At 42.1% G+C, this 24,895-nt stretch overlaps 1 protein-coding gene across 1 annotated transcript; it reads right to left on the reverse strand.

Annotated features, from left to right (window-relative positions):
• Window positions 1-1,599: 1,599 nt before the first annotated feature.
• Window positions 1,600-18,195, reverse strand: RPP30 (ribonuclease P/MRP subunit p30). Its single transcript, XM_062496408.1, has 11 exons — window positions 18,114-18,195; window positions 17,093-17,148; window positions 16,719-16,775; window positions 15,970-16,044; window positions 15,368-15,439; window positions 10,706-10,795; window positions 8,507-8,623; window positions 4,983-5,012; window positions 4,531-4,568; window positions 3,329-3,408; window positions 1,600-1,972 (listed from the first exon to the last, which is right to left on the reverse strand). Exons 1-11 carry the CDS (start codon window positions 18,193-18,195, stop codon window positions 1,863-1,865), a joined length of 807 nt encoding a protein of 268 aa, XP_062352392.1. The 3' UTR covers window positions 1,600-1,862.
• Window positions 18,196-24,895: the final 6,700 nt, after the last annotated feature.

The following is a 24,895-nucleotide window of genomic DNA, read 5'->3' on the forward strand; positions in this document are numbered from 1 at the left end:
TTCACAAGTATCACCTTGCCAGCCCCAGCCCTGATTTGTGCACACATCCTTCTCCATGGGAATTATGGCACACCTCCACTTGCTGTCCTTCACTGCAAGCCACAACTTTGCTGCTTTGTTTCTGCCCAATCACCTGGACAGGGGGAGCAAGCCTTGCAGGAAACAGCAATCACATCTGTGCTGGCTAACTCAGTCTGTTATCACCTAACCCAGCAGCAGCTCAGTCGTTCAGGCACCCAAGTGGCCACAGCAATGTACTTCAGGAAACTGGGGGAGAAGAACATTTTCAATCAGCTCCTAAAGCACTGTAACTAATAAAGGGCAAAGATGCAGAGTTTAATTTTTTAAAGTCAAACAAGTAGCAATAAGGATCTCACACATTCAAAGCCTCCTTCCACATGTCAGTTACCAAGAACTTCTGTCATGCTCAAAGCAGGTTATTCTCTGGCCGAGGCAGGATTAATGTGTCATTCAGAAAACTGACTAAGCACATCTTGCTTCTTCTTCTCTGGTTAGAGCATCATTTTAGAGGTAAGTCTATAAATGACAAACTACTTTATGCATATATATACACATACACACATATATGAAAAACTCCCCAATGCCTATAATAAAATGGACTCAAGTCACAAAGACAAGAAGTAATAACATACAGGAAACATATTTCATATTTGTTGAACTAAGCAAAAGCTGTTAAATCAATGAGAACTTCATCAATTCTGCTCAGTCCAGCTACCAAGAGCTCAGAAATGACCCACTGCAGGATTTCTGCAGTATATTTTACATATTACAACTTCCACTTTTCAACTTGCAAACACTTACAGAAAAAAGGGCTCAACAGTATCTCAGTACAGTAGCATATGTGATTTTTATATTCACTTAATGAAATGAAAAACTTCAGTCAATATTTGGAAGAGCTCTGAAAATGCTCTGCTGATTGTATCTGTTTGATTGGTGTTTTGGCAGCTAGATTAGGTTTACTGGGGCATTAAAAGGAAGGAAAATGGAAAAAGCAAGAGGCAGCAAAATGAACATGTGCATAGATAACAATTCCAGAGCAGGAAGTAAAGGAAATAGTACAGCAAAGATGATGTGAGGTGGAGGCTGCTCAGGCCTAGATGAGACAGCTCCTACACTGCAACATCCCCTGCTGAGCACACATTGTAACCTCAGCCTAACCTCCTGCTCTTCCTTCCCACCTCTGGCTAACATCTAATGGTACTGTTTAGTTTTAAGTGCTGAGGACACAGAGGGCCTTTGGGATATGTATCTGGCAAGTCAGGTCAGTCACTCCCACTGTAACCTGAATCCAAAATACCTCCTAGCAAATGACAAATCCTGGGATCTTCATTATACTACTGATCACAAAACTAAACAGGAAGCAAATTTTTTTTGCTGTATTATTCTTCTTCTTCACAGGCCACTTGAAGGCCTGTAAACTTAATCTACTGGCTTGCAGTTTGTACAGAGATGTGTTTAAAACTTGAGAAACCAGAAGAACTAAACTATGAAGGCATGTGTTCTTAGACATGCTTTTAATATAAAAGGAATGTATGCGTACAAGTGAAAATTTCCACATTAGAAATGTTCTGTTGAGTTTGCATTAACTCCAGGAGACCTAAGGCAGGGTGAAGAGTTAGTCTCCTGACCTTGGCCAGAAGTCCAGCAAGACCTTTTGGATGTGTTGAATACCATTCAGCAGTCTCATGCACGCAGTTTTCCTCACTTGAATGCTGGAAGAATAATTCTTCTGCAGGCTAAGCAAGGCAGTAAGGGAAAAATTAGGTTGGCTGGAGGTTGGAGTAAGACTCAACACTGGGTAAAGAAGAGATGGAGGCTTCTGTTGACAACTGGTTCAGTCCTCAAACTTGAGTCTTAGCTTTTTTGCAGGCTGGCACTGCTGTTTCTTCCTCCTCAACCTTGCGAGGCTTCTTCACCGTGTACACTACACCACAAGCACTCTTTCGAGTTTCTGGAATACACAAGCAGAAGCTGCGGTACCTCAAATACTCAAGTAAAATGCATCTAAAGCATACTCAGTTCAGGTGTTTGTGCCCCAAACCACAGTGGGACATGTTAAGCAACCAACCAGTCAGCACACACAGCAGGAAAGCAACCTGCAAGGGCAGGAGCTTGGGATTCACTGCATTACAGAGTGGAGAAACTGCCAGGGGAAATACAATGGTGGGTGTAGAATTATAGCAAGCCAAGCCAAGGTCTGCAGGGGCTGAGGAGATGCAGACACACAAAACCATAGGAGACCAGGCTTAGTCAATGCAATAATCACAGAAGGACACATTCTTGGAAGCACTGTCAAAACCATTTCTGACCCGAACATACTGCTCTTAAAAAAATACTAAAAAAATACTTTCACAAGCCCCAGGATCCTTAGAATGCGTGGGCACAATTGTATTGGCAGAGGATCCCCTACATACCAAGGAAGTGACTTCCTGGAATTCAAGAATTTTATTTACTGAACTCTCAACATTACCATGAAATACTGGTGTGATGTTACCACATCCTCACATTTGTCAAATAACCTACTGAGCTCAATCATCCAATTTTATAATTACAGCTGGGAAGCTTCTCTGCAAAATTCAAGTTAAAAGAGATTCCCTACAAATACTCTATCAGCAGAGAGGCTCTGCAAGAACCTTGATGCAATATATTGACTTATTCTGGGCTAGTATCCTCTCTGGGACAAGGGAAATGATACTTCCTATTTAATTTCAGAGAAAAGATAGACGACAGGCTTGAGAAATCCCATATAAATTTGACAAACTATCTCTGTGTAGATGAATAGCAGGCTGGAGGAGAACCTGTTGATTTTGTCATGAGTTTGAAATGACCCATGCTGAAGAGTGAGTCAGAAATAATCCACGTATTAAAACATCAGAAAGGGACAAGACTAAGGTTCTTTCCACACACATGCTGCAAAAAGGCAAATGCAAAACACATGGCTACCCATTTTTTGAAGCAAATCAGTTTCTGTCAGTGTCACCAAAATCAGCATTCAAACCTTTCTGAAATGGGATAGTTTCACTATGAAGCACAGCAGGCAGGTCCCTATTTTGGTTCAACCATTTATGACTCATTAATGTGGCTGAGCAAGTCTTCCAGCACAGACAGCACCATCAGTTCAGCCGCTGATTTGCCAACATGGCAATAAGGAAAAATTAAATAGCTTTGCCACACAAGCTCCTCTTCATGCATTGGACAAAGAAGCTAAAACCCAGATCTGACTTGCTCTGTAAGGTCTCAGACCTTCTGGAGAATATGCATCAACAAGAACTTAGTTTAACAAATGCACACATTACTTAGTGCTCACCTCCATGCAGCACGGTGGCTCTGCAGTTGGTGGACACAGCTGCCTTTGCTTCGCCTTCTGACAGGCCAAACAGCAAACCTCTGTCACTGCTGCTCAGGATCAAAACACGCAGGAAGCAACAAACAGAACAGGGAAGGCTCTTGGCACCATAGGTTAGCTTACTCTACAAATAACTGGGAATTAGCAAAGCTGTAACTCAAAGTGACATTTTGCATAATGTTACCCAGAAGCACAGAAACGAGGCACCCAGTTCTGGCTGCAATTTCATTGCAGCCCTCCTAGAAAGCTCCTGGCAACGTTGCTTCTATCCAGACAAGAAGCTGTACTTTTGAAAATAAAAGTCTGTCAATACAGGAACATTCTAGACATAAATAATCAAGCAAAAAATTACCCCACGGAAAATTTCAGTTTTGGGGTCAGGACACTGTCTGATACAAAAGCATTATGCTGAGGTTTCCAGCCATCTTTAGCAGGGATGACACCACATTAGCTATGTTAATTTGGGTTGAGCCTGACTGTTCATTTTAAGAGGGAAGAAAACGTTGTGTATAAAATCCTTCCAGGCCACACAGCCTCCCACACTGCTCTCATGACTCAGAGCATGCTCCCTCCCTTCCAGGGACAGGCCAGCTATGTGCTTCTGGGGTGGGGAGAACAATAAAAATGCATCTGAACTCCTAAAAGAAGGGAATAAAATACACTCTCCTTTGTTTCTAGAGCACAAACACTTATTTAACATTACATATGTAACTAAGGTCTGGAAAATTCAGAACAGGAACAGTTACTGCTCAGATATGAACTTTTAATATTAAATAAATATGATTTTATAGCTTCTGCTACCAAAAACGTGGCACTTTGGAGATAATAAGTAGTAATTTCTTGTCTGGTTTACAGTGTCCATAGATTTTTATAGGTTTTATTAATTTCTCCATTTACACCCACACAACATGAATGCACATCACAACAAACATTCCTGTAGCTGAACACAAACAACATTAGTTACTGTGACTTCTCATGCCACCCCACGAGATCTGTTGCTCCTTCCACACACACTCAGAGCCCTGATTCACCAAGTGGGTCACCAACAAATACCACTGTAAAAAGTTCAAAGACTGTAAAGGATGAAAATAATTTCAAAACCACTTTAAACTTTCCAATGTTACTACTAACTAACTGCTGCCTTTGACTTTGGGAAAGGATACAGATTAGCCACATCATAAGGACCTCGGAGCTCCAGAGGCTAAAACAAAACAGAGAGGTTTGGATATGTGAATGCCTTTGCTGTCAGGCTTACAGTGTGAGCAGGTAGGGCAAGGCTATCAGATAGGCAAGATTAAATGCTATATAATAGCAAGCTACTGAAGATAATAGGAAATCAAGCAAATACTACTATTTTTGGCATACAGAATCTCCATCTGGAAGAAAACTGTCATGGAAAATACCACAGCAGCAGCAAAAAAATCCTCCAAAAACCAATGAAACAAAATAACCAACCAAAAAAAATCCTGAAACCCACAATACAATTGTTTGGTAATGGCAACCATATTTAAACTCACAATTTTTATATGTTTAATGTGTAATTAAAGCAGTATTTTCAGCCACAGATAAATCTTCAGATTGCTCTGACTTAAAAAAAAAAAAATCTGGGACTTACCCTTTCAGCTGCACTAGATATAACTATATTCTGAAAAACAAAAGAGAACAAACATTCACCTGTCAGACAGAATCAAGAAATGGAAAAAAAAAAATCAGTAAGACGCAAAATCTTTATGAGCATTAGCTAAGTTCAGGCTTAAAGCCCAATTAAACATCAGAGTACCTGATGCCCTCAGATGAAGTGAACTCTACCACGGTGGGAACTTAAGTCTGGAGACATGATAAACTTGTTGCCCTGTTCCCTGCACAGACAGAGGGACAGGCACAAGCCCTCCCTTGCAATTACAAACCTCACACAACCAGAGAGGAGATAAATAAACAGATCACATTTTAGAGGGACAGGTTAAGCAATGTAAGTGTCCAGAGTGGTGGCATTAAGCAGTCACCTATCAGCCTGTATCTCTCATAGTGGACTTCAAAGTGCCCTGAAGGGTAAAGAAAAAATACAGAACTGCAGGCACTGAGTTAAGAATTGTGCCCTTTATTTACACCAGCTGAAAAAGGCTCCACAAACAAATCATCATGAGCTGTAACAGAAATGGATTTAGGAATCCAGGATCCCGCAGAAGCAGCTTACAGGTAGTGCCTTGAGACAGTTCGGTGCTCCCAAATTTTTAGCCTGTTTATACTGTTGCAATACAACTCAATTCTAAGCTTTCATGTTAGCCTTCACCATAATCACAGTGGTTTGGGAAATGTGTCTACACTTGGGCAGTGCCTGCCACTTCGTGCCACACACTCACTCATTTCCCTCAATACTGGCCCCCCTATGAAAATCACCAGGCAGAGAAATCCTTCCCCCCTCTCTCCCAAAAAGTTTCTGTAGAATAGGTATGTGACTACCCAGAGGCTGGCAGATCCCACAGCTCAGCTGCCAGAGCTCTTTTGATGCTAAGATCCAAGGATGCTCACCTATGGGAGCCTGTTTAGCTCAGGTGGTAACTCTGCAGCAGCAAAATCTCCTTGCACCTTTTCTTATACTGAACAAAAGGCTTTGGGAATTCCTCCTTGAGTGGGTGAGAATTAGAATTGTGCTGAGGCAGAGACAGACTTTCACTCTGATGTGAGCACCACCACCACATCACGCCATCCCTGGTTTCAAGGTAGGGCTTTAGATCCCTTCCCCACACTGCTTTGCTTCCCCTGACACCTCCCCAGCAAGAAGAGCTGAGCAGGCACTGGAAGAAAATGCCCTGTATGCAGCTGGAGCTCAACAGCTGAAAGACCAATGTACAAACGACTGCATGATCACACTGTGCCCAAGGTTTCCTCGTGTGCCGAGGAGGAGAGGATGGTACAGATGCCTCTGCCTCACCATAAGGAAACCAGAAGAAGAAGCAACATATACATCAAGATGACTTAACAGCACACATCCTGATGCCTAGAACATTGTTTTTTCTAAACAGTTCACCTTTAAAATGACTACAACTATGGATGCCAAAGGTGCTATTGAGCCTAAGTGGTGCTGACTGCAAGAGCTTGCTGGGAAAATTCAAGTCTCCTGCTCCAAACTGCTGCAACTAACACCTGTCACCCAGGCTCAGAGAAGCTCCCAGAGCAGCTGTATGAGACATCTCACACCAGCATGGGATTGTGGATCACCACTGTGCATTGGAGCTCCACTCTGCCTGGTTCAAAGGCAACTGGCATTTAATTTTCATAGGGGATGGGTAAGATGGAGGAAGGATACAAGAGCAGACAAGAAAAGCATTGCTGGCAAGTGAAGGAAAGGAAGGCAAAGGCAAATCCAAGGCAAGAGCTAAAGAGAAATCTAAAAGGCAAAGCACTATCTCCCCAGATAAAGCAGACAGCAGCTGTTCAGTACACTGCTCCAGGCAGCCTCCAACTCAGTTACCAAAACACGGGAGGTGAGGGACTGTGCCTATTGACCCCTTCTGTCTGGCAAGGTGGGGGAGTTTCTCCTTCATTCTCTGCACATTTTACTGTTTTAAAGACACTGCTCAATGCCAGCTCTGAGAACACAAGTAAATTTGTGAAGGTTTCTCTACCCTGCTATAATAGAGGATGAACAAAAGGATCCAAAAGCTACTACAGGTTCAGCAACTACATGTTACAGAACATGAGAGTTGCATGCCAGGTGCCAATGGAAGCAGCCTATGGACCAGCCATCCCATGTCTCACTTAAACAAGGGCCTTTAGCTCACTGACAGAGGCAAACCCTCAGTAAGGGATAATAACCATCTCTGCCGGTCCACAGCCTACTAACTCTGGAAGCAAAAAACAAAGACAAGTTAGCAGCCCTCTTCCAGTGCCCAACAACAACTTGTCATGTGCCGCTCCAGCTGATTTACCTTCCAGGCACAGATGAAACACTAGACTGACAGATGTAGAATGAAAGGGCACTGTGCACAAACTGAGTGCCTGAACATCTCTCTTGCCCGACCATGACATCAACTCAACTGGTGCTCTCCAGTTCAACAGCCATGTGAAAAGCACATCCTGAAGTGCACAGAGGAAATAGGAGCAACATCAAAAAGGGAATTCCAAAGGAAAGGGGTCTGGTGTGTGCAGAAGTCATGTCTAAGTCAGTACTTCACGTCATTAACTACCAGAGCTGGGTTTCTCAAGAGAGGCTGTGCAAATACTTACTTCTCTAGCACCAAGGAAACTAATCTGACCCTCCCTGCTGTTCTATAAAAGCTGCCATACTTGAGGAAAACTGAGGTAATGATGGATCTACTTTTAATTTACCTTCCAAGCTCTATATCCCACTTCAGATTCTCCAAATTCAGCTGCCATTCAGATGCCAAATCTAGCTTCTCTGGACTAGCTACATGGGGCAGAGGCCATCTGCAATACATAAGGGGGAACTACAATTTCTGTTAACTTTGATCTGTATTATGACATGACCCCCTGAGAAAAAGCATGGCCCGAGAGGACACAGCATAACAGACAGCTTAACCTCGTAGCCTGAGAGGAGGTAAGTTATGAAAGCCATAGGTTACAGGCATCTCAAAGTTACTTCTTCCTTGGGTTTCAGTAGCATGAAAGAATGCAGTTCATCTGACTGCACCAAAGCCTTGGCTGATAGCCTGCTAGCTGTTGGGTCTATTTTGGACACAGAGAATTTACTAAGCTTTTAACAAAACAAAGTTTCTAACTTTTTTTCTTACTGTTTTCTAGCTCCCATATACAAAGTATACAGTCAAAAGAAGTTTTGGGCAATGAGAAATATTAAATGGAGGATTTTAAAGAAATACATTAATTTCAGTTCTGGTGCAAACCTTACCTCCCACCTGTGTTTTGGGAATTGCATACCATAACACATGGGTTGCTCTGGAAAAAGAATCTAACAGCCTGACAGCTTAAGAAGAAAGCATGCAGTGATGCAAGACTGGAAGTATCTGGAGCTACAATGATTGTGTCCTTGTGTTAGTAGGCCAAGATTTAGTTACAGCTTCAGATGTCCCAGCATCAAACTCATTTAAAATGGCTCAGTCTGTACAACTCCAGAAGAATTTGAACTGATTTAATTACCTTGTTTTCACTTTGAGAGCTTACCTTTCCTTTGCAGATCTGCATCAGGCTTATGGCATTTGAAATTGTGTATCTTCTCATTGTAGAGTCTTTGATGGCAGGCGTGTAAAGAAGTTCAAAGTAAATGCCTCTATCTATTGCCTTCACATGAAAGAGAGTGATCAAAAATCAAAAGGAGAGAAGCCTAACAATCTAACAACTGCTGTCTGTTACTGATGTAGCCAATTCTCAGTTTAACTGTCACATATGAAAATAATTAAGGCAGAATTGTTGCAGTAAGAGCACAGCATAGCACGAAAACAGAGTGGGGGAAGGCTTCACTGTACACCAGATATGTGTGCATAAATCTTGGATGACAGATAAATGAGGTTTAACAAACAAATACCAACCACTAATTTGCTGTAATTGGCTATCACTAATATACACACACTATCACAGAGATGAAGAGACAGACAACCACTGCTGGTTATCTGCTGTCTTGAAACTTTGAGGACCCTACTCTAGTCCCACACCCTGCTGTAAGAAGGATCACTACTTCCCTCAGTAGCCATGTATTGCAGATGAAGAATTCCTCCTTGCATAAAAGCAGCAACGAGGACCCTTCTTCTCCTGTCTCACAGCATACTGGTGTTTGTGACAATGTTAAATAACAGTGACTCACAGAAGTTTCAGATAGTAATACTGATTATATTTTCAGCTGCTTTGACATCCTTTGCTATCTGTCAAAGTGCCTCACCAAAAGCCTAGCATTCTTGTTTTTGCAAACACAGAAAGGTTAAGCAACTTGCACACAGTGTGCTAGAGATAAAGACACAATGTGAAGCCAGGACTTCTTTGATCCACGGCAATCCTACATTTGTCTGAAATGATACTTTACATTTACACAAATACTATTAAAATATTCTGCAATGGTAATACTGCAAGAGAATCCAGTAACTGAATACAGCTGGAATTAATCCAGCTCCCACCCATGCATGACCTCTGCATACAAGCACAACAGAAGCTATATATGCATGAAATGCTTCACACAGAACTGGCCTGATAGCTGCAAACAAGAGAAGCCTGAATTTATCAAAGCCAAACAGGTGATGGCAATACACCAATTTCCAGTCAAGGTGATTTTTAACCTCATCCCTATCAGGTCTGCTGCCTGCCAATCTGTCTGGCTTTTTAATAACCAAAACTGACTGCCCCAGGATGCACAAACCAGTCCAACAGACAAACTGCCTGGAAGCTGGGAGTGTGGAAGACGAAAAGTAGTTTAAAAGGAAAATGTCTCCCAACACAGGTCTATAAGAGCCGCACAGCTCCTTACCTGGGCCAGCTGCTGGGGTTTTAGGCAGCTAGGGTACTTTCATACAGTGTTTCATACAAAGTTGTTATTCCAAGTGGAATGTATTATTTTATTCCAATGTATTATTTTTATTCTGTTTCAGAATTTATTCTAGTTAATTTTGAATTTTTATTCTAGGTCGAACTTTCTAAGAAAAGGAAGTAGGATTACTAGCTGCTTCCAAATTTAAATTTTTGAGTACTAAGTTCTACGTCAGCCAAGAATGTCCATGTGGAATGAACTTTTACATATATTCAGAGGAGAAAACAAATTCCCCTAAGAGCATGTTCAGATTAAGTTTTCTGGCAAACTACCAACAGTAGAACTATATTTGATGCACACTGATAGCCATCTTGGGTCCCACAGCACATATTTAGCAATGCTACATTTGGTTAATTTACCAAGACATTCTTTTGTCCAAGTACGGATTCAATACAGTTGTCTTTCAAGTAACCAGCACAACATCCTTCTCCCCAATTAACACAGCCATTCACATTTCCTGTCTTTTAAATCAAAGGGCTGTTTATCTATTTTGACACAGCTATACCATTTCTGGTTTGGCAAGCAGCTTAGTCAGCAATCACACCATATCTCCCTGCTTAGCAGCACAGTGACCTCAAGGTTTCTTTTCCACTCCTTGGGAACACCACTTCTACCTTCTTAAGTGGGGGACAGGAGGAAAAAAAAGAAAGAACATACATCACTGTGTATTAAATGCTGCAGTGGAGGCGCTGAAGTGAAGGACATTTGAAACAACACTATACACTACGCAAGAAAATAAAAGAACCACTTGGATAGGAATGGTGGGAGGAAAGCAGTAGGGAATTAATCTCAAATTCTGTATTTAATGTCAGTCTAACAGCAAGAGAACAATTTAGATGTAAATTTACCATATTCACAGGGGGCCTTCGGAAGTAGAATGGCAGCTTTTCAGTTACATTTATGCAGACCAGATCCACATCTAATGTTGTGCAAGCAATCTACAGCAAAGAAATAGGACCAGATCATTAGATATGCCAAAAAAATGCATAACCAATTTAAGGTGCACTAATATTCTCCTTCATTTCTTAATGCAACAAATGTTCAAATGTCTCTCCAGGGCGAGTTCAGTTTTAAAATTAAAAGGTACTATGCCTTGAAGGTATGCCAATAGAACAGCAGCATTTGAGACTTAAAACCCAAATCTTCCCTTTGTTAGAGAACTAATTTTCCAGTCAAATAATGGTCAATCCCAAAGCAATACCTACCTCTTTGTTTTATCTGACAGAGGACATACAGAAGCAATGCTGGCTTTTGACAAAAGAACTCACAGATAATAAAGGCAGTTTACAAAGGGAAGAGTCCAGGAACTGCCCCTTGTCCCATCATGCTCTGCTTCCAGTGCAGTACCTGTTTGTTGTCAGGATTAATTACTTTTACCAGAAGCAAGAGAGAAAAGAATGAAAAAAAAGCACAATGTGACTGTTACTGGTGGTGCTGCATGCCCAGTACTGGAGACCAATCCTCAGAGCTTCCAGCTGGGTGGAGAACGTGCAGCTCCTCCTGACAGCCACACCTCTGGCAGAGTCTGGAGACAGCACTCAAGGCTGCAGCTTAAGAATTTAGCTTTGAATTACCACCACAATTTACAGGTTGTATCAAGAGATGGAGGGAATGAACAAAGGGCGGAGGCTCCTCACACTGAGACAAAGGGAAAATTAAGGGCACCTAAAAGGGAGTCCTTGCTTCACATTAATCTCAAGCACCCAAGGTAGGAATTACATATGCCTACTCTGTGAGGATGATTACACAGGGCCGGACTAACCTGGGTAGAGCAGTGTTGTAACAAAAGAGATAAGATAGGCTGAAGAAGTTGAAAAGGAATTTTCTGTGTGTAGGGGAACTCTGCACTCAGAAACCTGCCAGGAACTGCTCCAAACACACCTGGGCCAGGTGCCAACCATTCATCCCTCCTCCCACCAGCACAAAAGCAGTGGGGGCTGTGAGGAGCCCCAGGGGTAAGGGCTGCTCTAACATAGGGCACCCTACTGCTTGGCAAACTGTTCTTCTACCGGTTTGTTCACATGGAATTTGGATGGAGATGAGAGCAGAGGCCCAGCTTTAGGAATCTTGCAGTAGCTGTTGATAGCACTTTCTCCCAGACAAAAACCACAGTACACATGCAGGCAAACCACAAAGTTTTTGAAGTTGAAATGTCTCTGTCAGGACATTCAGACTAAACTTTTTCTTCATGCCCTACCTTTATCCTCCATTAGGAAGGACATGGGATGCCTGTGGAATCTATGTCATAGAATTAGATTTGCATGAAGGAGTTGAGCTCTACTACAGCCAGTTTCTCTCCTTTTCTTACATGAGGTACAAACTTCTACAGAGAGGTGATTAATGGGAACATGCACAGAATAAATAGCTCTGGATCATGCCCTAGAAAATATGCCAGTGAGGTCATAAAAATTCAGGAAGAGATAATGCTAAAAATTAAGAAAAGCAAGAAGAGACATCAGACACATACAAGTTGCCCTATGTGAAGAGAAATCAAGCCTTCCCAATCACCTCCAGAAACACTGGAAAACTCTTTACCATTTTGCACATTAAACACAGTGGGACAGGGAGTGACTCAAAAGCCAGGATATCTACAGGATTCCAGTGACATGAACATTTCAGAAAATACCACCAAGGAAAAGCAAACTGCGAGTCATATTTCCCCATGAGGAATTTCTGCACTGTATGAAAAACTGGAGAACAGATTTCTCCCAGAACTCTAATGTTCAGCCTAGCTTGGGCTCCCAGACAAATCAGATATGCAGGCAAGTAAAGGTTACCCAGCCTGCTGAAAAGATCTGAAGTGCAACAACTTCATCCAGAAAATGACATGCAGTAAGTTGCACAGCCCAGCAGCTGCCTGGCAGCACTGTGGGCAAGAGCCCCATCTGCTGGGAAACTCCAGCCAGCCATTAATAAACACATCTGCCATTGTCTGGATGCTCTGAAGCAAGCTTTGGCAAACGTTTTAGAAATAAACATTGAAATCTGTCTTTGACTACCTCTTCAGACTTACATATATGTTTTTTTAGATACTGGTGATGTGCTAAGTGCTTATGAACAAAAGACAGAGATAACTAATATCATTAAAACATCTTAGAAAGCAACATTTTTGAAAAGTGGCAAGTACAGATCCTATTACCTGCATGGAGGGGGCATTCCTGCTGCAGGCCAAAACAGTATTTTTGGGAGACTTAAACAAGGAGCCTGTTCTATAATTGGCAAACATGGCTTCCTCATTCTCATAAGGATACAGATTGAAGAATTTGAGCACATCTTTCAGTACATATCACTACCACACTCAGTCACAAAAGAGCTTCCTTGGCTTGTGACAAAAGGGCAGAGACTAGTTTCGGGCCATGTTAAAATTGGAGTACATCTCCAGTGGTCTAGTAATTTTTTCATAAAAACATGAAAAATCTTGTTCTATGGAGAAAATACAAACATCAAACTGTCAAGAAAGGTGATGCTGTTGAGGTAATGTTATCAAAAGCCATAGGAAGTTAATTTGTCATGCAAGACCCACTCTTGAAGGCTTTATTCTTAACAATAAAATATCCGAGTTGTAAGAGTCAAACTGAATGTGTTGAAATCCCCTGTGTAATGTCCCTTTCACCAAGACTCCCTGTGTGATACCTCTGTGAAAATGAACCATTCTCCACAGAGTGAGACATTCTAAAATGTCTAAACAAAAGTAAACCATACAAACCTGCCCTGAATATGAAAACGTAAGGATAAGTCTTTCACCACATGCAGTTTGCAAGAAACATGCTTGCGTTCCATCCCCAGCTCAAAGTGCTGCCAGCATGGAAGCAATGAAGATAATCTCACTGACAATCCTGCTTCTTTCCTCACACCCTGTCCATCACCTGCCAGAGTGTCACTTTAACCAGGCACTGTCTGCACTGGCCTGCCAGAGCACAGCCACCCGCTCTGCACTGGCATGACCCTCCACATGGCTGGGTGCTGAATCACAGTGGGAAAGTGGATCTGCCTGAAAAAGAACTTGGCAAAAACTCTGGTTACTGTTCAGCCAAAAGCAGGCTCCTCAAAGCAAACTGCCATGCAGCTAAGCAAGCAGTCTCAGCAGCAAAGCAGACAGGGACCTGCAGAAATGAGTGGCTGTTAACACCAGTTTAAACAGCTGGACATCCAACTGCAGCAGGAGTCATGATGTGGCTGAAAATAAACAATTATAACCCTTAAGTGAGAGATCATCCTCTTCCCAAAAAAAGCCAAACAAACGCACAGCACACCCCTGCTGATTACCTAGTTTCAGGTGCTTGTTTAAACACATGGTAAAGTGATTGAGCTCATTTGAGAAGTGAGATTTTATACTATTGGCACAGATCAAAAGAAAGAGGCGGAGAATGGCCTTAATATTTTGAAGCATTTGTCTCTGTCACACCCCCAAGAGTCCTAAAATCTTGCAAGGGAAATAAAATTCAGAAATCAGTTTCATTTAGCTGTAACTCTTATAATTAATGCTTGAATTCTGCAGAAAAATTCATTGAAATTCGTGTTCTTCAACAGCCTCTTGCTTTGTACTTTACTTGGACAAATCTTGAAATAGGAGGGGAAATAATGTAGAAACAAAACAGAAGAATACAATTTTAATGTAGCAAAACAGATACTCAGCAGTACTAGAAAGTGGCTTTAACTTATTATAAATAAACAACCACCAGACTCAGTTTTAAACTGAGAAACTCCCTTTGAAAGTAAATTCTTCAAAGAAACTTGCTTTTTACACTGCTTAAAACTGCATGCCTGCCCCCTGCCTGTAAAGGCTAACAGACATGGATAACTTGCACCTACTCACCCAATTCAGACTTTATGTTGTTATTTACGAACTTACAACAGCTCAGACATCAAAATTTTGGGTTTTGTAAGAAAAAGTCTGAGAAAAACTTAACTGGCTTCAAGGTGTTGCACCCAATCAGAACATCAACATCAGCTGTTATCAAGTATTTGAGAACAACTTAAATAAAAATACGAAGGACATGGAGGTGAATAGCTATCAGATAACTCACAGAACTACATTACTTCTACTTTAAAATCATCCCTATTATTTTAGACAACAGGAATAATTAGTTCAAACAGAAGATCACAATTTTAAGGAAGTTGTCAAGAGTTTGATATGTTAAAAGCTGAAGACAGAAGTTTTTTTACATGATGATAGATTACATATATTGGGGGGGAAAAAAGGATGTTATCTCTCCTCCCTACAGTATACAAGGCACACAAAGGCAACCACAGTGTAGGGACAAGTCTATTCATCGGGTAGATGAGGTAGACATTTCAGACTTCAACCTGTAACCTCAGAGTCCTGCAGCCTCCTGCAAATCCTCCCAAACCCCTCAGCCTATCAACTGATCAGGGAGTCTATGGTGTTTGATTAACTACATTAAGTCTTTATAAAATGGGAAATAAAATCAAAACAAAACATGTATTTAAACTAGCACAAGGCCCTAAAGTTACTGAATGAGGATTACTGATGAAATGATTGTACTTACATGGAACAGTTTCTCGGTTTTTGGAAATACTGCTATGATGTCATATAACCTTATATTTGCAGATGTTGATCTCTATAAAAGGAGCAAATAATTACTACCTTGAATTCTGACAGATGTCAAAGCTATGCACAATGACTACAACCAAAACAATGAGAAGAAAAATGCTTTTGCCTTGTCAAGTACGAAAACAAAGCCAATAATCATCCAATTACACAGCAGATTTCTTCAGTAAATTCATCCATTCTCAGTTTGAGGCTTGTCCCACCCATCTACCAAGACACTTATACTTTTTGCTTTAATCTTGTTGTACAAATGCATAACCACACACAAAGCTTGCTCATGGTCTTTAGCTTTATGCACAGAAGTCCAGAAACCAAGGAGCAGAGCTGTTTTTCCATGTTGACAAACCATCAAGAGAAGCCATATCCAGTCTTGTAAGTCTGCATCTCCTCATGACCATATTATTTATTAGAGATGCAATCTCAGAAATCACTGCTGAGTGCCCTATAAATTACAGGATGTGGTCCCCACAGAATTTCTAAAGTTTCATTCATTGAGAAAAGTAAATAACAGTTGCAAAATTGGTTGCTAAGTATACTTACCAGGAGATTACAGTGGGAAGGATCAGAAACAACAAGTGTTAGCCGGGTCAAGACTTTAATTCTTTTAGATGTCCCCTACAGAAAAAGCAATAATATTAAAAAAATGTAAAAACTCAAACCAAAAATTTGTGGAAATTTCCACACAGACCGCTATAAAAAGAAAATGGTGTCATGCTTATAGTCTTGCTATACTAATTTTCTAAAGTCTATAGTTATACTTCCCTAATTTCCATTATCTCTTTGATATTATATCTGTCCTTACAAAGAATAACTTACTGTGTCTCTCTGGGGAAGAATGAATAGAAAAGAAAAAAAAATTATGAAAGACAATCATAAAAACTGAGTATGTTTTAGTGCTATGATTCCTCAGGCAGGCCACAACTACAAGGAAAAGCAGTTCTTGAATGCCAGTGACACGAAACACAGTCTTTTATTTCTTTATATCCAAATTTTGCTCCATCAAAACCATGAAGTTATTTCCAAAACTTCAGTTTCAAGAACTGTACTGTAATTGTTCAACTACAAGCCGATTCAAAATTCACACAAAGTAATTTCTTTAATAATTTCTAAAATAATGAATAGATGTAAGTGTACCATTCTTCCAATGTCTCGTTCTTTAACCATTAAATAATGGACAAATTTCTTTTTTGATTAACACTTCATACACAAAATTACATATACAAACACACAAAGGTAAAAAAAGTAACTAAAAAAAAAAGAAAATATATATATAATGTAACTAGTCATACTTGTACAATAGGTAAAGATGGAAACATCTCTGAAGGGGATACTGGCTTGATGATTTCCTTGAAAGAGAACAAAGCAAAGTTATTAAAAATATCATGGGAGAGGTTTACACATAAACAAAAACTGTGTTCCAAATTAAGAAGTAATTTACCATGCTAAGAAAACTAATTTTGTTTGACAGTACTTGAACCATATTAAAAATTAATCCCAGGGCAGTTCTACTGAAATATAAAATGGGAGTTTTGTTACAAATAGAGAGATTTGTACTTGTGTCTAGATGTGCATTCTGCTGCTAAAGCTATCTGGAAACATGCAATAAGGCAGCAGGTTTACTAAAGAAAACACAGTAAGAACAAGTAACCCAAAGAAAAATTACCTGTTTCTTTTCTTTAAAATCGATGACATGATTAAGTGCAACTGCAGAATAACCCACTGAAAAACACACAGTAAGAATATTTTGTCCAGTAAACAAAAACAACAATGAGAAAACTGTAAAATACGCATTACTTAAATGTCTTAAAGTTAATAATCACGTGCATGTTTAGATTTCACAGTATTTTTTAAGAAGTCTGCTTCACCCAAAAGGGTTTTAAAATAGAAAAAAAAAATCCGTTTGGCTTTTAACACAGCCACGGCCTGACAACTCTTAATGGCAGAGCATTATGAACTTTATGAACGAATACTTGGGCTTGGCATGCCCAAAGGTCTGGCCTAGTTTGGCCCTGTTTATGACTTTCTTTATGGAAAACTGCTAAGGATATTTAGGAGAGTTGATAAAACTGCAGACAACGCAGAGCTGGGACAGACACAGCTCTCTGCAGAGAAGGCAAAGCGAGCAACTCAAAACGATGCGCACAGAAGGGAGGAGCAGGCACCGTTCAAAGGGCTCAGAGGAGGATGACAGACTTGCCGGGGCATTTAAACCACCCAGGGGCATTTAAACCACCCAGGGGCATTTAAACCACCCGCCCCAAAGAGCGGGCGGGCAGCACGTGGCTGTACCACAGCTCTGCAGGAAAACATCCGCCCCGTCCAAACTGCGGGCGGAAAAACGCGTCCAGATGGGAAAATCCAACTGTTACACCGGGGTAAGCAGGCAGACACAGAGCTGCAAGGAGCACCGGGAGCTTCCCCAGCGACCCAGTCCCGGGCAGGCCCGGCCCTGGGCACCGGGCTCGCACAGAGCCGCGGGCAGAGCGGAGAGGCGCCGGGGGTGAGGGTCGGGCTGCCCGGAGGGAACGGAAGGCTCATCCCGGGGAGTCCGGCCGTGCCTCCGGAACCCGCGGAGCCGCCGCTCGCGTCCCGCTGCCCTCCCGGCCGGGCCGGCCCGCCCTCCCCAGCTCAGCCGCACCGAGCGCCGGGCCGGCCCCGCCGCCCTCCCCGCTCGCAGGACTCACGGTGCGCCGCGGCCTCCAGCAGGCCCTGCAGGCACTTCTTGTCCAGCCCCTGCGGCAGGTTCAGGTCGGCGAAGCCGGCCATGCTCACGCCGCGGCGGGCGGGTTCCGCCCGAGCCCGGGCCCGGCAGCGGCTCCGCCCCTCCCGCCCGCGGCAGCCTGGGCCCTGTAGTCCCGCCGCTGGGCTGGGCTGGGCGGTGATCGCTCGGGTCTCAGGCGGAGGCACTGAAGGAGCTTGCCCGCGGTTCGTTGTCAGGCAGCGCAGGCTGGGCTCTGAGGGACACCCCGGCACAGGGGATCCCCGGCTCTGCCGCTCTCCGCAGCCGCAGCGGCGCCGGCCGAGGCTCTCCGGCCCCTCCGAGCCGCCGGGTGCCCACCAGGTGGAGCGGTAGTTCCACCCTGTTCCAGTAGCCTGCTTATCCCTGGTTACACTGCTTCAGCTCCGGCTGAACGTTGCCAATAAAAATCAAAACCAATCTTTTCTGTTTATAGTTTTATAGTCCTCTTTCCTACAAAGCCCCGAGCTGCCATGCCAAAGATATCCCTTGATAGGAAAAAGGACTGAGGAATCCTCGCAGACAAGTTCAGTGTGTAGCACTGCCACGGAAAAGTACAAATTTGTTCTACCGCTGATAAATAGCACAGAGTATAAAAAAGACAAATGGAAATTCTCAGTAGGCGGTTTTTTGTGACTTAGAGCAGCTGCTGAAGACAGCAGGTCTGCAATTCCCATCCAACTTCATGTGGCCACACCAGGGGATCCTTCACTTTTTCTGTTGTCAGATTGGGCTAAAGGCTCACCAGGGGAAGTCTGTGGAATATCTGGAGCCCTGAATTCTCATTAAGGCAAAAATGCTTCTAACCAACGCCAAGGCTGCTGCCAAGCCCTGAACATCCCTCCTTACAGGGTCTGATGTTGATGCAGCTTGTGCCAGCCGTGCACACTGGACTGGTGGGGACTTGGGACTCATTTCTACCAAAGAGATCACTTGGTTAACAAAGTATGGCTGAGAAATAACAGTGTGTTCTTACTGTGTTTCTGGACTTCCTGTCTGATGAGTTACAAATACCTGGGATGGTGGCAGCAGGGAAGCTACTTGGGGGCTGGACTAGGAGCTGAAACAGCTTTGAAGGTCAGTACAAAAACAGCTCCCACATCTGTATGGCAGGAAAAAAAAACCACATTACTCTGAAAGGGGTAAACCCCCCCCCAGCAGGTAAAACATCTTTTTTCATGCCACATCTATGGCAGCATTTTTTTCTCGACAATATTAGGTCAAGGTATTTCCGTAAAGAAGTTCTGTTTAGTCCATCTGCATCTGTAAGATGCTGGCCTGTTGCATCAGATCAGCCAATACTGCTTCTCTGCCAGCCATTTGAACAAGCAGCACAGCCTGAATGATATTGCCAAGGTTTTTCTTTGATGTGTGTAAAAATGGAACAGCTCAAGATATTATTCCAGGTTTTCTTTGGCTCAGTGTTTGATGTAACTTAATTTGACTTAACAAATGTAAAAAAGTGATCCAGAAGCATGTATCAGTCATTTCTGAATGGCAGTGTTCAGAGATACCAGAGGATTAAGCAGCCTTTGTGTTTGGCAATATACAAGGAAAAGAAACCTTTCTTTGAGGTGCTTAAAATGGAGTACATTTAAACAGATCTTCATGCAGAAGATCTGCACAACCCTGTTTGCTGTAATGGAGTAAGAATCTGAGTATGAAACACTTTTAGCACTAGCTATCACAAATCCTGTACTCAGAACAGTGCGGATCCTTATTTCCCGAGTTATTATTTAGATATTACTGCTTTTATTTGTGCCAGCCCCAGTGGTCTGCTTAGAACTTCCTTATGGTCCTTACTGTTTAGCTGCAAGCTTCTAACATGCTTTGTTGCATTGCTGTCCTGAAGTTTTCCTTAGTGAAAACAGATCTCCTCACTCCAAGTGTTTCTTTCTCAATACACTTAGGCCTCAAGACAGTTCTTTCAGTAAATTTTAATGCAGAAACTGTCACAATTCTTCAAATAAGTTTTCAGTGGGCAGCCCATGGTAGCAACTGTTAGTTTTTTTTGCTTTAGTTATGCATTTGGTACTTCTGGGTGCACAGATTTTATTTATTTCTATCTGCTTCAGCAACTCAGTAACATGAATGTCACAGTTGCTTTTATCATAACCTCAATAAGATCCTATGTAGAGGTACAGACAGAGTTTTCAGCTGGGAGCTCTCATTTTGAGTGATACAGAATTTTAAGCATAAATGTCATCTTAATTGCTCATTTTCTTTTCAGATGCCAGCTTGCTGTTAGTATTTGCTGGTTCCAAAAAAGGGAAGACTAATTTCATATTTAAGTTGCACAGATGCAAGTATTTATTTTAACAATGATTTGAAATGCCAAATATGGGAATAGTTACCTCTCTGTTTTAGTGCCACAAAGTGATGATAATTTATCTTCACAAAGGCAAGAAAAGGCAGAAAAGTGCAGCTGCAACATATTTGCTAGAAGTTAGACAAGAATGTTTGCTAAACAGTACATGCTGGGTATAAAAACTGAGTTTTCAGTAATACCTCTAGCCACTCTCTGATAAAATATTCTGAATGTTTTGAAAACATATTTCTCCAAGGCAAAATAAATAGATACCTATACTTAATTTATTGTTCCCAACAGTTCGTCCTCACCAATCTTATAATGGTAGGAAAGGAAAGGAAAGGAAAGGAAAGGAAAGGAAAGGAAAGGAAAGGAAAGGAAAGGAAAGGAAAGGAAAGGAAAGGAAAGGAAAGGAAAGGAAAGGAAAGGAAAGGAAAGGAAAGGAAAGGAAAGGAAAGGAAAGGAAAGGAAAGGAAAGGAAAGGTTACGATAGAAAAATGAAAACAACAGTTCAAGGAGATAAGGTCTCTCAGGCAAGGAAAGACAAAAAAGGGGATGATAAGAAAGAGCAAAAGAACAAGAAAAATTTCTGATGTGTTTATTTATTGCATTGCATACTTATGTTGACTTCCTGCCATGTATACGATACTGAATAGTTTAAGCAGGGGAATGTAGAAGTGCCTTCAACTTTTTAAGCTAAGATGAGCAGGGCTGTTGTTTTCTAGAGGCAGAGGGAAGGTGTTAGGTGTGAGGGAAGGTGTTACCCTGCTGAGCTGTCAGCATTTTCTCCTCTGCTGCTTGCACTGCATTCCTTGACCCATTTCAGTCAGGGTCTTCTAAGTTAGCACAGACCTGCTGTCTGCAAGAACTAAGTCCTCCAGGGAGGGATGAAAGGGCCAGGATTTAGTGTGAGGTTTTTCAACACAAACACTTTGATAGATACAGTCTGGCCCCACTAAATCAACATGTACTTGGGAAACTGTATTTTCTTGGCTAGCCCTAATGACCTGTCCTTCCTTATCTCACTAACAGGGTGGCAAAGAACTGGTACCAATACCCACTGCTACAGCATACACTTAGTATGAATAACAAATGCTGAAGATGTTATGTGATTAGCACTGGTTCTGGAGGAGGGGAAAATGAAATAAAGGAGTTAACTACTTTGGGAGACAGGAAAAAATCAAAGAAGTTATCTTGCATTTTTTTTTCTTTTTAGAATCTGGGTTTTTTTTCTATATATCAATAATAATATACCAAAGCTGAGACTGGCAAATAAAGTACATTATCAAATAATAACAAAATAGTTTAACTTCACTAAGTGTAGAAAGAATAGGGGACAAAGGACTTAGCACAGAATTGGAGGTATATAGATATATTAAGAGGCTTTTATGCATAGAGATCCTAAATTACTCAAAGGACAGAATTTTACTAAGCCCAGCCAGAAAAATGATTTGATGATTTTTTTTGAAGCCTAATGGAAGGTGAAAAAGTAATTTCTTGGGTAGAAAACAAATGTCAGCTTGCTATTAATGACATCTAATTGGACATTTGTTTCACTTCTGTATGCTGTCTGGAACATGTTAGAATTTTTAAACAAGATCACTGAAGACAAAAGTGGGATGCACCCTTGGAAAGATTGAGTCCTACTTTCATGTATTGTTATTTTAAGTACCTAAAATAGATGTTGTCTCATGGAATGATGGATTCTCTATGCTTTTCCAGACACTGGCCATGTGAAACCCTCTAAACACTCACGGAAGGCAATTTACCAGATTCAGCCCAACCTGGGAAACTGGAAGTTGTTTTAGGTCTGTCCTAGTAAAAACCTTTCAAGGAACATATTTTTGAGAGGTGTCAGCTGCTTTATCTTGCCAGGGTTTTTCACATGTTCTCTGCAATAGTACATAAATCTCTTTCTATAATGACACACAAATTGTCTTAAAGTGCTTTGTTTCTACAAAGGTAAGATTACAACAAATTCAAAGAATTGTAACATGGCCTTTGAGAAAGAAAGAAATCAGATGATTAACTTGAAATGAACTTTAAGGGAATTTAAGATACAGAACAAAAGACAAGGTTTGAGGTTTTGGGTCAGAATGAGTAGGAGTACACACAAATGATCCTGCGTATCATCCACTGAGAACGTTTAGAGTCATATCCCAGAATTGTATTGAAAAGCTGTCAAGAAGAATGACTGATTTAATGAACTGTGTTAACACATTTGCAGGAAGCACCAGATTATAATTTGCTTTGCCTTTGTGGCGTTTGAAGAAATTGAAAAATTGCTTTTACTGGGAGTATTAAACTGTACAACTTTATCAGCTTTTGAGATAAGAATCTATTTTGAACAGAATTTACTAAGTTCCTAACTCCTTTAGCTGTACTTCAGACACTATTTTAAAAAAATGCGTTCAACCAAAAAAGAAACATTCTTTCTCCAAGTTTTGCCTAAATGTCATAACTTAGATACATCCTTGCCATTTCTAAAGACCTTTTTCTTCCTAATATTTTCTTAACAGAGGAGGGCAAAAGACATGATTTATCACCTGGTGGGGTAACTCACCTGAAGCTCAAGGCTCCTGAACACATTTTGGGTGGTTAAACAGAGATTTTTTATTTTGTGATTTTATTGCTTTTGTTGTGTTTGGACACAATAAGCAACTAGCAAACTGTAGGAAAACACTTGACTAAACAGGAAAACACTTTCAACTTCGTAATGGTCAAGGAGCTGCCCAACAAGATTTCATCCTTATCATTGCTTATTTTATTATCTTAGTCCAATCAAGATGTGGGGGCAGTAGGGAAGGGCAGCAATTGAACTACCAAACCCTGCATTTCTGACCCCAGGAAGCTCTGCCTGTGCTGAATCTGCATCAGGCACAGCTGAGCCCAACCTCTCAGTCTTGTACATGCTCATACGTACGTGTGGCCAATGCAGAGTTGTGCATGTTGGAAAGCCCAGCTTCCAACAGGAAGGAGATGAAGAAAACAGGAGATGCTGTCAGAATGGAAGATTTCATTAAAACCAAGACATTCTGTGAGTCAAGTATGGAAACCTCAGTTGCTATGGATTTGTGTTTCACTAGTCTGTAGGACTGTCAGCTGATGGTTTTGTGTTTTTCCCCCCAATAAGTGGAACTTATTAGGTTTGTCTTCAAAGCAGATTTTTAAGTTGGTGTGATGCTTGGCTATCCTGCAGCCTTTCTCACTACTGAGCCACACAAACAGTTCTTCCCTGTCCCCTGCATACTTAAATAAAACTTGCTATGTTTTTGCAAGATCTCCCCTCATTTAAACTTCATGGTTATAGATACATCTGGGACCAACCCTTTTCATTTCCTTTCCTTCTTTGATTCATCTGGATTCTGTCTCATGTTGAAAATGTGAGGGACACTAAAAAGAAGTTATTTCTTGTTTTCAGTCCTTACTGTCTGACAAGTTGCTATACCAAGGGGTGTGATCTTCTGCTGGCATCCCATGGGTAACTCACAATTCAAACAGTTATTTTTCACCCCACTCGGAGGCAAGGATAGGGCTTAAAGAATTGAGAAAGCTGGTGAGTCCCAGAAATTGGCTTGTATCTAAGAGTTCAGGGAACCTACAAGAAAAGCAGGTAATTCAAACAATGGGAGTTTGTTGGTTTTAGCTTTACTGAAGGAATTATACATGGAACAATGAGTAAATTCAAAACCAGGGTATAAAAATATTAATAAAAGAGAAAATATAGGTGATGGAATTCACATCAACTTAATCTGAAGAATCTGCAAGCTTGGATACATAGAGAAGTGCTTCAGTGCTGGCCGTATTGCTGGAGAAAGATCTTAAAAGAACAGCCACTATCAACTCTCCAAGCAGCAGCCGGGGTCCTGCCGACCCTATTCGTTCTGCACGGACGTGCCCCAGGGCTGTGGCGGAGCGGGCAAAGCGAGAGGCTCGTACCCCGCTCCGGCCGGGGCAGCCCAGCCTGCGGCCGCCAACTGCGCCAGCCGCGGCCACCCGCCCGCAGCTTCCCGGGCGAGCCCTGGCTGCACACATACACATATGCACATATGCACACATACACATATGCACATATGCACATATACACATACATACACACACGGGGTTCCCAGAGCGCCCCTCCTTTGGGGCGGCCGCGAAAGAGAAGCCACAGGAGAAACCGGCTTCCCGGACTGCGGCGAAGGGACGCACCCCCACCTGCAGCTCAGAGGGCAAGAGGGAGAAGGAGGCGGAGCGGTTGCCATCCCCTCGCCTGTCGCCTTCGGAAAGCAGCCGCGGGTGGAGCGGGCGATGGGCGCGGGTGGGAGGGAGCGGCCGCCACCCCCGCCCGCCCGTCCGCCCGCGGGCCGGGGGCGATAGCGCCGTGCCCACCCCGCGGCCGCCCGGGATGCGCCGTGGGCGAGCCCGGCCGCCCCGGGGAA

Source organism: Cinclus cinclus, chromosome 7 (genome assembly GCF_963662255.1).
Source record: "Cinclus cinclus chromosome 7, bCinCin1.1, whole genome shotgun sequence".
Lineage (NCBI taxonomy): Eukaryota > Metazoa > Chordata > Aves > Passeriformes > Cinclidae > Cinclus > Cinclus cinclus.

Coding starts and splice junctions, on each gene's coding strand:
- RPP30 (XM_062496408.1), bottom strand. CDS start 18,195: ATGGCCGGCTTCGCCGACCTGAACCTGCCGCAGGGGCTGGACAAGAAG. Junction 16,776..17,092: donor ATTTTAAAGAAAAGAAACAG/GTAATTTTTCTT, acceptor TTCTCTTTCAAG/GAAATCATCAAGCCAGTATC. Junction 1,973..3,328: donor AGCCACCGTGCTGCATGGAG/GTGAGCACTAAG, acceptor TGTGTATTCCAG/AAACTCGAAAGAGTGCTTGT.